The sequence below is a fragment of the Podarcis pityusensis genome (assembly GCF_964106645.2).
Source record: "Podarcis pityusensis genome assembly, chromosome: Z".
NCBI classification, from domain to species: Eukaryota; Metazoa; Chordata; class Lepidosauria; order Squamata; family Lacertidae; genus Podarcis; species Podarcis pityusensis.
In genome coordinates, this window is record NC_138044.1 from 25,144,964 (window position 1) to 25,160,228 (window position 15,265).

At 42.4% G+C, this 15,265-nt stretch overlaps 1 protein-coding gene across 1 annotated transcript in view; it reads left to right on the plus strand.

Annotated features, from left to right (window-relative positions):
* Window positions 1-4,662, plus strand: part of CHRDL1 (chordin like 1) — a 49,276-nt gene extending 44,614 nt beyond the window's left edge. Inside the window, exon 12 of the mRNA XM_080990550.1 lies at window positions 941-4,662. Coding sequence (XP_080846676.1) covers window positions 941-1,071 — 131 coding nt within the window. The 3' untranslated portion in view covers window positions 1,072-4,662. The remainder of the gene's footprint in view (window positions 1-940) is intronic.
* Window positions 4,663-15,265: the final 10,603 nt, after the last annotated feature.

Genomic DNA, 15,265 nt, shown 5'->3' on the forward strand with positions numbered 1-15,265 from the left:
GTAAAGGTAAAGGTAAAGGTAAAGGGACCCCTGACCATTAGGTCCAGTCGTGACTGACTCTGAGGTTGCGGCACTCATCTCGCTTTATTGGCCGAGGGAGCCGGCGTACAGCTTCCCGGTCATGTGGCCAGCATGACTAAGCCGCTTCTAGTGAACCAGAGCAGCACACGGAAACGCCGTTTACCTTCCCGCCAGAGCGGTACCTATTTATCTACTTGCACTTTGACGTGCTTTCAAACTGCTAGGTTGGCAGGAGCTATAGCCGTTATTAATGCTTTTGAAGCCCACAAGAGATTTTATTCAAGGGCTTCCCAATAATGCCTAGTTTGACATCAAGGCTACAGCAAAAAATAGCAAAGTAGGCATGTAAAGTTTACCATTGCACACACATCTCTCAATCTCTCTGCACTTCACGGTTCTAGAGTTGATGTTGAGCAACTGAATGGATGGACTGACTCCTTAAAGCCTTGTGGTTTGAGTCAATATGTAGTTCTTTCATTGGTATTATGTCTACAACAAAATGTTGCCGTGTGTTTCCTCACCTCTTAGCAGAAGTGCTGCTATTCAAGCTTCCAGACAGGCAGCCATGTCCTCCTCCAATGATAACTATAGGTCACATCAACACCATACATTTCAAGCACATGGCTTCTCACAAAGAAGCCCAGAAACTGTAGTTTGTTAAGGGCGCTGGGAACTGTGCATGGGGCAAACTACAGTTTCCATGATCTTTTAGGCAACTGTGTGATGCTAATGTAAACCAGTGAGACCCAAATGTCTTTGGGATGAAAATTCTCTTAGGAAAGACATGAATGTATAGAGGCTCTTCCCATCAACCTTCTGGGGTTCAGATGTGCTTCCACATGATAAAAAGCTTCACTGTGCTGTGACATATTTGGTGCCTCTGCTTTGAAGTGAAATATTTGTTTGTGTTTTGTTTTAGGCCAGTGGAAAATATTCAGTGAGGGAGAAGCTCAGATAAGCCAAATGTGTGAAGCTCGGGTGTGCAGGACAGAGCTGGAAGATTTGGTAAAGGTTTTGTACCTGGAGAAGTCTGAGAAGGACCACTGCTAAGAGAGAAACGCCAGAAAGCCGATGAAGGCATGGATCTGCAGCTGGACTGCGGGCTTAATCTGCTTCTCCTAAAAGCCCTAAAAGCCAAACTTATAATGCAAGTCAATATTCATCTCATGCCCAATGTAACCTGCTCCTTCATGTAGATCTGTCTCAGGCTTTTCAGTATCTCTCCGGAAGACTTAGGAGGCTGTGTTACTGGCAGGAGACAACGGGAGGGTTTAGCTTCATGTAAAGGGTCGTGGCTTTACTGGTTTGGGAAAAATAATAATAGTAATTAGATCCGGCAAGCTTAATGATCAAGGAAAAGGCCTAACAACAAAAATGAAAATGTTTTATATGCAGATCTGGAAATGACTCTGACAGCAATATTGGAGAGCTTAGAATATAAAGTGAGATTTCAGACTAATAGGTACCATGGCTTTTGGCGCAGTGCCTCTGGGGCTAATGACACATTACATGTTAAAATGTACAATACTGCCTTGATGCTGGTCTTGTTTTGTTTTGTTTTAAGAGCAAAGCAGCTTCAAGAGAGGGGGCAGGCAGGCAGGCAGGAAAGGTGCTTATCCCTCATAAACACACATGTGGAAAACACGCCCCCTGCCCGGGTGGAAGTAGCTTGGAGAAATGATTTTAGTCATCATCAACATCATCATCATCATAAAAAAGGGCTGGTGATCAAAGGATTAAGCCAGATGCAGGGAACATTTTTCAGCTGAAGGGTCACATTTCCACATGTGCAACCTGCCAGGGGTGGATGTGGCAATGGATGTGACTCTTACCTTTACAGAGTAGGCTCCAGTCCAGCCATGCTGCTTTCTGGGCGTGCATCTCTCTATCCAAGCAAGCCAGGGACATTTTTACAGTTCATGGGACATATTCCAGCCAGGCAACAGAACTGGAAGAGAGTGTAGGGCAGGGTGATGGGAGTGTGGCCTGAGGAGAGTTCCAAGTGGCAGGCAGAGAGGCGGGGGCAGGGCATAATTTGCCTCTGTACCTGAGGTTCTCTGACCTTAGTTTAAGCACTCCCTGTCCCTTCCTTTGCTTCTCCACTCTTAACCTTGCTTTCCGAAAACTGGCATCAGGGTGTTGTTGCGTGCATGAGCGTGTAATGCATAGTTTTCCTGTTAACTGTTGAAATAGCAGACATTAGCACAAATCACTCTATTTTTCTACTAATTTGAGCGAAAGGCTCCTTTTTAAATCATTTTCACTCATTTCCAACTCGGTATAGGTAGCTCAAAGCTATTTTCCTGTGGTCCCTTTTAGCATGCATCTTGGCCGCCAAGCAGCCTTAATGAAGTCATAATCCCTGGAGCACATGAAGAACTTTAAACTGCTTATGATGCTCTGAAGGGATGGAGAAGAGGGAAAAAAGAAATGGTGCATCTTGAGAATGATTTTTTTAAGAGTAAATAGTAGGCCAGGGGCCCCAATCCTATGCACTGAGTAGCTGGGAAATGAAGAGTTGCAGCTCCTTTACATGCATACTTCTGCTATTTAGTCTTTAAAAAATACATTCACACAATGTAATCACACAGTTAAGGGACCTTCCAATCATACCTTCAGCTGCTGTTTTTCCAGATTTTTCTGTGTGTTTCCACATGGCATCATTGTCATTCCATTGCTATTCTGCAACATTTCAGTTCTCAAGACTACTTTTTCTTCCATCACAAAATTTCCAACATTTGTGGAATTTCTGGAACAGTTCTGCAAATTCTGCATTGTGAGGAAGGTGTCATGCAATTTCCCAATTTCTTTTTTGGGGGGAGGGGTGAGTTTCAGCAGTTTCTGTTTCCCATATTTTCCCTATCCTTTTTGATAGAGTGACACTAGAGGCTAGCTCAGTCTGAAGCAGTGAACTCAAGTAGTTCCTGCTGCCTATGCTCCTAAATTCCCATAGAGCCAGAATTCCAAGTGTTATATACCTACATGCACACAGACACCCCAGCCGCAAAAAGCCTATCAGTAACTTGTGTTTGTGCTCATAATTGTGAGTTTTACTGGTTGGTGGAACAATAGAATGGAAGAGGTGAGGCTACAGGCACAGAACTTTTCTCAATGTGAAAATATGATACCACCCTCCAAAGAACAATGACAAGTGACCAATGGGGTGGGCAGTCTGCTACAATTTCACTCCAGAAAACAAGAAGTAACAGTACCTATAGTGCTGTAAACAGTAGGTCTGGAAGAGCCTCCAGTTTGGCCTGGGGAAGGAAGTATCATTTCTTGCCAGAACTGCAGGCCACATTCCCACCGATCCTTTCAACTATACTATGCTTCATGCATTAAGCTATGCTAATGGCTTCACTGCTATATCATTTGCACATGGCTTTCTAAGCAACCTCCCTGCCATCAGCTTCTGTCCATTGTTTCACACCATGTAAAACGGAAGGTAGGAGCTGATCAATATTTTAGTTATGATTCATTTCAGGAAGGTAGCACTCACCAAAACTGGCAAACGCCACAGCAAGGAAGGGGCCTTACCTTAGTGGTAGAACTCACACTTTATTCCAGGTTTAGTCCCTGGGTTCACTCTCCAGGTAAGCCTGGACTGGGTGGGACTCCTGCTTGAATCAGTGGAGAGTCATTGCCAGTCAGTAGTGCAGATCAGGGATAGCCAACGTGGAGCCCACCGGATGCTATTGGACTGCAGCTCCCATCAGCCCTCAACTTCCATGGCCTATGGTCAGGATGTGGAAGCTGTGGTCCAGCAACCTGGAGGACACCATGTTGTCTTGTCCCTGTTGTAGAGGATACTGAACTTGATGGTTTGACTCAGCAGAAGGCACTTCCTGCATCACAGTAAAGTTACGGCAACAGCTGGTGCACATTTGAAGTCTGCTGTGTGGGCTCTCATAGCCAAAGGCCTACTTTGTCAGGTGCAATGCTGGAGTTGTATCCAACACCCCACTTCCCCTTCCTCTGCTTCTCCCCATACATACACAAAGGCTGTTCCAGAGGACCCCCCCAAAAAACCCATCTGGAACAGATTTTGCATGAGGGGGTTGTAGCAGGGAGGGGAAGTGGGAGTAATTATTTACATGCAAGTAATTATTTACTTGCATGTTGTGCAAGTGGGAGTTGTTTTGCAAACAGAAGAGAAGCGTTGGATTTAGTCCCACCATAGCCAGAGTGGTCTACAAAGTGATTCTTCCCAGACATGGAAGTATAATCTGAAGCATCAAGCACCTCTCTCAGTGGAAACTTAATGAGCACTTAGGCCTAATTATTAGCAGATAAGGTGTGGTATACCTATTTCTGGAGTATACCACTGTGAGGTGGGAAGTTCATGGAAAGTGTACAGTACTTATTTTTTATTTTTGAAAGAAAAGTGAATTACTTTCTGTATTTGTGACAAGAAAGGTGGGGTGCAGACTGTGTATTTATTTGTATGATAACAACTTTTTAAGGAAAAGGAAGCACCAATATAGTGAGTTTGCTTAAGATTAACAAATATACACCATAGCCTGGGTTTAGGTTGGGCTTCTCCCCACCCACTTCCCAAGACACATACTTGTAACCATTATTTATGTATTTGTTCTATCACTTTTATAAGTTAATAAACTTGAAGTTGTTCCAAACAGGAAAGTTTCTCTCTCATGGGGATGGGCCTAATGTGCATTTCATTGTGTTAGACAATTGCCATTCTGTAAAGCAGTCTTTGACACAAAAGAGGCAACACATATTCTAATTTTGACAGTTTCTCAGAACCAACATCTATGTAATGTATTCTTTGCAGAATGAGCCAAACATTTTCCATTATCTATCCTGGTCTTTCCTCTAAGGGACTGAGGGAGACATGCATAACTTCCCCCTCTGTTGGGTCATTACCACAACGCCATGAGGCATGTTAGTCAGTGACTGCTGGTGACCAATGAAAGGCAGGCTTAGCTGGGTTAGGTTTATTGAATTTATGAATCGCTTCCCACAACAAAAGTCCCAAAGTGATTTACAACAGGAATGTAAAACATTAATAAATATACATAAACATATGGAAACATAACCGGAGTAAAACATCCATTCATTGATGCTACCCTGGAAAAACAAAAACATGTTCGCCGGGTACCAAATGAGAAATAAAGTTGATGCCAGATGACCTCCTTGGGTAAAGCATTCTGTAGATGGGTTACTAATATAGAGAAGGCCTGTTCTCTCAGTGTTACTCACCAGACCTTCCTGAATGGCCTCAGTTGATATCAGGGTCTAGGAAAGTTCATTTGGGGAAAGGCGACTTTAGCTATCAGGGCCCTGAGCCACAGAAGGTCAAAAACAGCTGTTTGAATTGGGTTCAACAAAATCAGCAGTCAGTGCAGTCAGGCTAGAACTTGTGCCTTCTTGTCCCAATTGACAATATAGCTACCACCTTTTGCACTTGCTGTAGTTCCTGAACTGTCTTCAAAGGCAGCCCCACAAACAATGCATTGCAGTAGTCATCATCAACAACACTTTATTTGCATTCAACAGACCATTTAATTTTATAAAAATTGACAAGTAATAAAAGTACACATTAATACAAATGAAAAACACAGCTAAATGTGTGTGTGTAGATGATAGATAGATTAGATAGATAGATAGATGATAGATAGAAAGATAGATAGATGATAGACAGATAGATAGATAGATAGATAGATAGATAGATAGATAGATAGATAGATTAGATATAGAGAGATAGAGTCATAAGTGGTCTAGTATGGCTGGACATAGTCAAAAACTTTGCCACTTGCCCCATGACTGGATCCCTGGAGCAAATCGACCATAAGAGACTCAGAAGAGTGGCCAGGCAGTGACTGTATAATGGGATCTATTAGGTCTCTCGTAACTGCTTGCCAGAAAAGGACATGGAAGACAGACTCCTTCTCGACCTTTTTACAAGGGCAGCATCTATGGTTCATTGGGTACCTACCTTATAACAAATTGGAAGGAAGAACATTAAACTTTGCCAAAGATAAAACCTTCCTACATTCAGAGATACATAGTTTACCATCCCAAATATGGCATTCAGTCTCTGCAGGGGAGACATGATTAACCACATCCACTGGGAGAAGCAGGATCCCTGTGCAATTCCTTGGAGCGCTTGGAAATCTATATTCAGAAAGCCACTGTTAAACAATTGATTTAGCACCGTTTAGATCCTGAGTTAACAGGTAAGAAGGTGAAAAACCCTTGAAGTGACCTTTTGCACCACAGCCTTCAGCCAACGTGATTCAAAAGAGCAGAACATTACCTTAGAAGCCAAGGCATTAGGAGTAAACACAAGATAGCAGCAAAGCCAAAAAATGAATAGAATAAATCCACACTAGGCGCTTTAAAGAGTTCAGGCTGGCTTCCAGATTAAGGGTGGCTCAAGTGGCATGCCTTGAAATGTTGAATATTAACCTTAAGGGGGAAAAGTTTGAGTTCCTTTGAATGAATGCTTAAAATCAGGAAACCAAGTTTGTGCCCCAAAAACAATATTTGGCTTTATAAACCTGTATAGCTACTGGAAGAAATTCCCCATCCTTTTAGAAAATTGTTTTTGTTCCACTTTAGTCCTGGCATGTTTTTCCCATACCTTCCACCCTTACAGTTTCATGAAACCATATGCCTAAATATTTATAGGAGGAAACTTGTTAAATTCTATTGTGCCCCATACAATCAAAGAATCTGAATTTCTTCTATGTAAACAAACAAACAAACAAACAAACAAACAAACAAACAAAAAAGTACTTTGATTTCGGAATAGTTAACTGTTAATATATTGTTCTTAGTATAAGTACTTATAATTGCAATTTAGTGCTAATTTCTGTGTTATTTGCAAACAGATTATTCTGAAAACAAGTAACCCGGAAATAAGAGCTAAACATGCCCTATACAGTATTGTGCTATATTTCCAGACGTGGCTTTTATGCTGTGTTTTATAGTCAAATATAATGCAGAAATTAACTGTTAGAGAAACATCGGGAAAATGGAATAAACTGCTATGTGAATGCAGCCAATTACAGCAGATGTCATTTAACCCAGCATCCTTGCTTTTAAACCAAATTTAGCAGCAGGACTAAATATGGAGTCAAATAGGTAGGAATCATACATAGTATGGTCCTTCATGAGTGCTCCTCCATGCTGAAAACAACCATACAAAACCTCCATTTACTTTGAATGAAAAGCTAGAAAGTCAGGGGGAGGGGTTTATCTGAAAGTGCTTCCTCCCATAATGACCTGCCTAGGCGTGAAGAGGAGCAGCAGGGGAGGCCCTGTTGGAAGTGCTACCACCCTCTGAGGTTCAAGGGGTGGTGACACATGCAAGGGCATTCTCCGTGGTGACTCCCCATTTCTTGAATGGATGCTTCTTGGGCCATCACCATGTGCTATTTCAATGATCAGTCATGACACACATATTTGCCCAGGCCTTTGTTTGCATGTGTGTTTACTATCCTCCTATATTCCTGTGCATGGCTGAGCACTGCAGTTCTGTCCCCCTGTTTTGTTATCTTCCTGTTGGTGGTGTTTGTGGTTTTACTTTATTATTTTAAAGGAACATTGTGCTTATTTTAAGTGTGATGTTTCTGTAAGTCAGAGACCCAGGGACCATTTGATGAAGGCTGGGTTATAACTATGTATGTATGTATGTATGTATGTATGGTGCTGGAGGAGACTCTTGAGAGTCCCATGGACTGCAAGATCAAACCTCTCCATTCTTAAGGAAATCAGGCCTGAGTGCTCACTGGAAGGACAGATCCTGAAGCTGAGACTTCAATACTTTGGCCACCTCATGAGAAGAGAAGACTCCCTGGAAAAGACCATGATGTTGGGAAAGATGGAGGGCACAAGGAGAAGGGGATGACAGAGGACAAGATGGTTGGATAGTGTTCTCGAAGCTACCAGCATGAGTTTGACCAAACTGTGGGAGGCAGTGGAAGACAGGAGTGCCTGGCGTGCTCTGGTCCATGGGGTCACAAAGAGTCGGAAACGACTAAACGACTAAACAACAACAACACAATGTATAAATAATGTTGTAGCCTAGCCTCCTTCCTGATGAGATGGTTTTTCTGGCTGCTGGTATGCAGAGAGAGTTTGCTTATTGTTTTTCACAACGATGCATGGGAAGCTTCCCACAACTATGACTACAGTCTGAAGTGATATATCTGAGGAAAGGCCAATCTGTGTTTGTACAATTGAAATCACCTGTAAGCCAGTGTAAGTGGAAATACAATTTACAGAGTTTGAGGATTTTGCCAGCAATCACTTCACCTCGTCCCCGCAGGCCCTGTGCCATCAGCATGGGTGCAATGCATGCTGGGATGATCATAAGCCCAGTTTAGCTCTGGGGTGGAATTTCAAAAACATTGCCACTTAAGCAGTCAAAGGTAAGGCCTCCCTCAGGGCAAGAGGTTTATGTACCAGGCCTGGCTGATGTTAAGAAAGTGAAGACTTATTTCACAACATAAAAGAGCTAATGTGTCAGCCACTAAAAGCAGACAAACAGCTTCAAGCACAGTGGCTCTTTTCCCAGCCGGTTTATGATGAAGAAGAAATAGATTTATTACATATTGTGCAGGCAGCAGGGGGGAAGTAATCCTAATCCCAAATATATAATCAAGGGTTGATGTAAATTTTTTTAAAAAGGTAGTGGAAGGATCTTCTTAATTGCACAACAGCTACTGGTATGTAAGCAAGCTTTTTCTGCTACTGCAGCCAACGGTGACTGTTAATTTGTGCATGAAATTAATCCTCTGCTGCTCTGATCAGCTTTCAAGTTGTTTGTTAACGCAGCCAGTATTTTGCTGATCCAATGAGCTAAAAAAATAAAATCACGCCCAATGTTGTATCAGCCTGTATTAGTGTCTGAAAATCCAGCAAAATCAAAGTTCTGGCAGTGATCAGAACTTTGTGTCAGATTTCATCTTTACCCTTCCCTGCACTCTCCAGAACCAATGTTGTATCCACTCCTGCCTTCCCAATTTCCTCCAGGATTTGTCCCTAACTTTCCAGATGTTTGCTTCCCAGGGCCTCTCTACCCTATGACCCAAGCTAGAAGTGTTAGTCTTCTGAATGAAATCAGTACATGAAGGGGAGGAGAGATGTGGGACTGGAGATCCTACCATACTTGCCTTCTTGGTTGCCCTCTGCCTGCAGTGCTCTAGAATACCTGCTCTAGAATGTAGAACCCTGATTTTCCAGGGTTCTGTGTCATGCAAGGGAAGCTACATGATAGAACAGCTCCCTGGTGAACAAGGTAGCCCTCCAACTTGTGGAGGGCATCAGGAATGAAGGGTGGAGCTAGCACACTTGTTCCCCTACTCTCAACACTCAGTATGTTGTTTTAATAAGGAGTAAAGCAAAATTGACCTGAACCGGTGGGTGGGTGCGGCAACAGGCAGAAAGGCAAACTAACTTGTTGGTACAGTAGATCACTTGCTTTTAGGCTTTACCTCCTGTTGGTTTTCCAATATACCATAGTTCAAGTCAGTCTGTATGAACAGAAGAACAGAAGAGGAGCCTGCTGTGTCAGGTCAGTGACTCATTTAGTGCAGCACAGATGTCTGTTGGAAGCCCCAAAACAGAACATGAGTGCAACAGCACTCTGCCCACCTGTAATTTCCAGCAACTGGTATTCAGAGACATACCGCCTATGACAGTGAAGGTAGAACATAGCCATCACGGCTGGTAGTCATTGGTAGCTTTGCTCTCCCTTAATTTGTCTAATCTTCTTTTAAAGCCATCCAAGTTGGCGGCCACCACTGCCTCCTGTAGCTGTGAGTTCCATTAGTTTAGCTATGTGCTGTGTGAAGGAGTCCTTTATTTTATCTGTTCTGAATATTCCAACATTCTTCGTGGGATGTTCACAAGTTCCAGTACTATGAGAGAGGAAGAAAAGTGTTTCTACCCAAAAGGGGCCACAGAATATGTACAGAAGCAGACCTGAGAATCTCCTTTTCTCCCTCCTCCCCTAGTCAGAAATGACATTCTGATGAGTGCATCCAAAATGAACATGCATTCAAACACAGAAGAGACTTAAACTGAAATGAGACAAAGACCACCAGTCTCACTTAGGCAGTAATCCTTATCATGTCTAATCAGAAGTAAGTCTTATAGAACCATAGAGTTTTAGAGCTGGACGGGGATTCAAAGGGTGTTCTCCAAGGTAGGTGGGTTTGGGATTGCAGTCTGAGATACCTGCTAGGTAATATGGAACAAGTTGCACTAGGTAAGAAAATTAAAATGGTATGTCTACTAAGTGAATTAAGCCCATGTCTTGCTGTGTGGGTAAACAGTTGCATACGAAGCAGCTGTAAGCTGAGTGTGGTCGGCAATGCAATCAGCCCCCCTACCTCCAACTAATGAGACTCTTTCCTTTATTACATTTTATAGACCTTTAAAGGCAGCCTAAGAAGGATTATATGGGCTGGCTGTCTACTCACGTCTGTCTTTCAAAGTGCCACCAGCATTAACACCATGCCTAGAGACCCTGATAGTGTTTAACAAGGGGTTTCTTGGAGTGGGGTTAGCCAGTATAATATAAAAACCAGGGAAAGCAAACAATGTTCCACCTCTTTTCTCATCCACTATCCCAACTCCAAAAAAGAAAGACTAAAAACAAAAAAAGTTAACATAACAGTGAGTCAACTGGAAAGTGTCTTTAGAAATCCTGGAAAAGCCTTTCTTTGGTCATTGAAATAAATGATACCTTTTATTCCTATTACAAGCAGGAGCGGGGGGAGCTTTAAAATTGTGTCATCATTTGAAGAGGGGGAATTAAAACAAAAGATGCATGTCAGTCTGGAAATGATAGTTTCACAATCTCTATAATAAAATCTATAATGATTCCAGAAGACTGCAGTGCCAGTGACACATATGCTAAGGGAATGGGGAGTTGTTCCTTTTTTTAAAAAAAAAGGAAGGTATCAAGAATCTCCAAGTATGCTGTCCTTTGGGTCATTTTGACTCCATTTCTGCCAGCCCTCACTGACTGGGGGCTTATCCATATTTCAGTTTGCATTGCTGCTTTCCCTTGGGAATACCCACTGTTTAGCGTGGAATCAGAACAAATGACAATCAATTGTTGTTTGTTCAGATTTATCACTAAAGAGTGGGTTTTCCAGGGGAAAGCAGTGGGCAAAGGGAAAACTACTCGGACCTGTGGAAGTCACAGGACAAGTGGAAATGCAAAAGAGCTAAGTTTGAATGATCTTTCCCAGATTCATACAAGCCATGGTTTATCCACCCAGTAACAAGAGTAAAAGTGGAATGCTCTTTAGTTGCCTTGCTCACCTGTTTTGCACTTCATTCCTGGCATTACATTAAACCAGAGTGGCACATTACTGGATAACTGTGATTTAATTTACCGTTATTACTGTGAACTTCATAGCCGAATGGGGAGTTGAACTCTTCTCTTCCAGGACCTAGTACAACACTCTAATCACAACACCACACTGACTCTTCAGTGTTACATCATCCCTGACCGCTGGCTATGCTGCCTAGGGGCTGGAGAGTGCTTGCTGTTGTACAACCATAGAAATTTTCCTCTTTCTTTATTATAATTGCTATCAGGCGCTCAGCACTGTGGAGATGCCAAATTGCTGGTGAGTGCTTGGTGCTATATAAATGTGGAAAATGTACTAGTCAGGTTGCATAGCAGGAAGAGATGCATTTGATGACTTGTCTTAGTCGCCGAAATTTCTTGGGCTGGCCCTGCTGACAGCATGGCTATTTTCGCGAATTTTCCTGCTTGTCTCGTTCTTTTTTAAATGTTGGCATTACTTTCAGCCATGTGCCGCCTATTTAGGCAAATTATTTAAGGAAACGTTACCCTTCTGTGGTGTTAAGGCATTATGTTCAACAGCTGCAGAAGTTATTTGTTGCAAAACTTTCCCAAAGAGCCGGCAGTCTGTCCTTTTGATGCTTGGTAGCGTTGTGAAAGGAAAATATCTGGAATGCTTTGGAAAATGGGAGGATGTGTCTTTGTGCACACATGACTCAGTGTGCATGTTTCCATGTGAAGTCCCCCCCCCCCTCAAAAAAATGAAATGGGGTGTTATTACGTATCTTCCCCCAACCACAATCCTTTATTAAGGAAATTTTTCATTTCTTGGCACAGATTTGATATTTGATGCTGTAAGCTCTCACAACTGAGGCAGAATGCACAATAGAATGTAAAATAGGCTAAGTTTTCATAAAACCAATGACCAGTAATGGTTAGGAATCATGTCTGACCACAAGGGTCTTTGCTAAATCAGAGGAAGTAATTTACCATCTTGTTTATTCATATAAACAATGAAGGGATACCAGGTAATGAAGACAGATTTCCATATTTGAGCTCCTCTAGTCTGTCTATTGTGCTCTGAAAATTTCTGCTCCAAAACTAAATCCCCAGATCTTACTCCACCAAAACCTTAGAGTAAAATGCATGTGAGCAACTTCCACAAATACAACTACAAGTAAGAACATAATTAGATGGGTACACCTGGAAAGAGACACAATTGAAAATACCCACACCACAGAATACCCATTCATCCCAAACTAACTAAGGAAAATCCCCACAACATTGAACAGGTTTACACAGACCATGCTTAAAGCATGGAAAGAAGAAGTAGATAAACTGTCCCCAACCCCAACCCCACTAATACCCCTGGCACACCACCCACTATTCCACCATGCAGAACAAAACCTCCAGATAAAAACTTGGCAGGCCAAGGGCTTATACCGCCTAGCAGACTTCTACAAAAACAATAAACCCATATCAACACAGGAAATAAAAGACAAACTAGGAGATACCCAAATGCCTTGGCTATCACACCATCAACTACATGCCTTCCTAGACTACGGTACTCAGTAGTGAAATCAACAGCAACTAGGCCCTTGACAACTTTCGAAAACCTCCTCCTAACAACAAAGGGACACAGCAAAGGGATGGTATCCACAATATATAAAATACTACTCCAAAATCCCACAAACCCCCTTGACATAATCAAAAAACAATGGGAGGACGACATGGGCTATGAGATTAACCTCACTCAATGGACTAGAATGTGGTCTAAACCTCTTTAGATCCATTTCAGCAAAAAGGAAGGAACTCACCCTGAAACTCACCTACAGATGGTAACTAACACCAAGGAAACTAGCACTAATACACCCAGGAACCTTGCCAAAATGCTGGAGAGGATGCGCCTCCATAGGCACATACCTACACATGTGGTGGGAATGTCCCAAAACCCAACAATTCTGGACAGCAACCATACAAGAAATATGCAAAATAACTAAGCAAGTATTAGAAGTCACCCCAGAACTGGCTCTGCTAAACATCTTTCAAGACAATAATGCCCACTCACATCATATTGAGCTCATAACCCACCTACTCTCAGCAGCCAGAATCATCATAGCCAGGCATTGGAGAGACCTATCAGGAGTAACTATGGACCATTGGTATCAAGTAGTATGGGAAACAGCCCTATTGGAAAATTAACCAATAAACTGAAACTGACACGGGGACAAATAGAAGAAGACGCCTTCACCCCAGTATGGCTCCCCTTTATCACGCACACAGCCCAACAAGATAATGACAAAACTCCGCCAACAGCATACAAATCAATCTGGTTAACCTGATTTTACACACACACACACACACACACACACACACACAAATAAATCTCACTACAGCCACCCAAGGACAACCAATCACACTCTAGGCCACCCTCTACCTCTCTCATCACCAAGGAAACACAACAAGTGAATAGTAAGAAAACCCATACAAGTAACGCTGACACAAGACCCCACACATACACTAAACAGAAGAATAGAAACATAACCACCCGACCCCACCTCATGCACCACTCCCCCTCTTTCCCCCCTAACCTAACATTGTATGTATAATTAATGTCTCATAACAAAAGCAACTGAATCGTAGAAATCACAACTTGAAGAAAGAGACATCATACTGTTTTTGTATACTTAAGAAATATTTACTGTAATAAAAAACATTTTAAAAAAGAAAATTATTTTAACGGTTTATTTTTAATTCAACAGCTTTACTGCTTTTAAAAAGAAAAAAATACACATCATGGGCATTGTAGGTATACAAATGAAAAAATTGTGTGTGTGTGTGTGTGTGTGTAATATAATACACACACACACACTTTTTTAAAAAAAGATGAAAGAGTATTAACAAAAAAATTGCAAGGAAAGGGGTAAGGAGGGGATACACAAATAAAGTAAGTCATGAATGAGGAAAACAAATGGGGAAAATATATAATTTGTACCAACTATTCATATTTCTCTACTGGTGCCCAGTTTGATCTCTGTTATGTTAATTCATGTTATGTTACTGATTAATTTTATGAAACAGCACATTTCCAAAAGTGGAAACATTTCCATGGAAAAAAATAGTCATGGAAAATTTTCCAAGCAGGGGGGTGCAAATGCAGAATGGAAATTTTTCCATCGGATCATGGCCCAAGACCCACACTTGGAAACTTTCACCCTGGAGGAGTCATTCTGGGACACAAACTCCTCCACTACTGGAAGGGACCATAGTTCAGGGGTAGAGCATGCAAAAGGCCCATGTTTCAGTCTCTATCACATCTAGGTAAGGCTGAAGAAGGTTCTGACCTGAACCCCCAGGGAGCCGCTGCCCGTTGATATAGACCAGAAGTGGGGAGCCTTTTTGTCCAGGCCAAGGGAAACCTTCCAGGGGCCAGTTGCCCAAGGAGGTGGGTAGCTCAACAAATGTAAATGTTACCTTTGTGTGGTAGGATAGTTTCCACACACACCTCTCCCTATCATCCATCTAGGAAAGCAAGACTCATAATCAGAGTTCAAGGACACATGCCAACCAGAAAGGAGGCCAGTGCCAGGTTTAGCTCTGAGGAAAGAGAGTGTGGCTGGAGCTAAATAGTGACAATTCCTCAAACTTCTTTCTTCTCTCCTCCCCTCAGGGCAAGATGGTTCTTCAGGTTCTTCAGTGGTTCTTCAGGTTCTTCAGTGGTTCTTCAGGTTCTTCAGTGGTGACCACTGAGGGGCTGAGGGGCCACTATGGGAACTAGATGGTGACAGTTGATTAAGCGTCTTTCTTCTCTGGTCTCCTCAGGGCCACTCAGACACGGAGTCTGATCCTGCTTTCCAGCTCAGGATCCAACTGTTAGGTGTAATGGCAGATGTGGGGCAAGTGAGCATGATTTGGGCTCATGGCCTGGCAGGCTAAACTTTCCTTGAAGGCCAG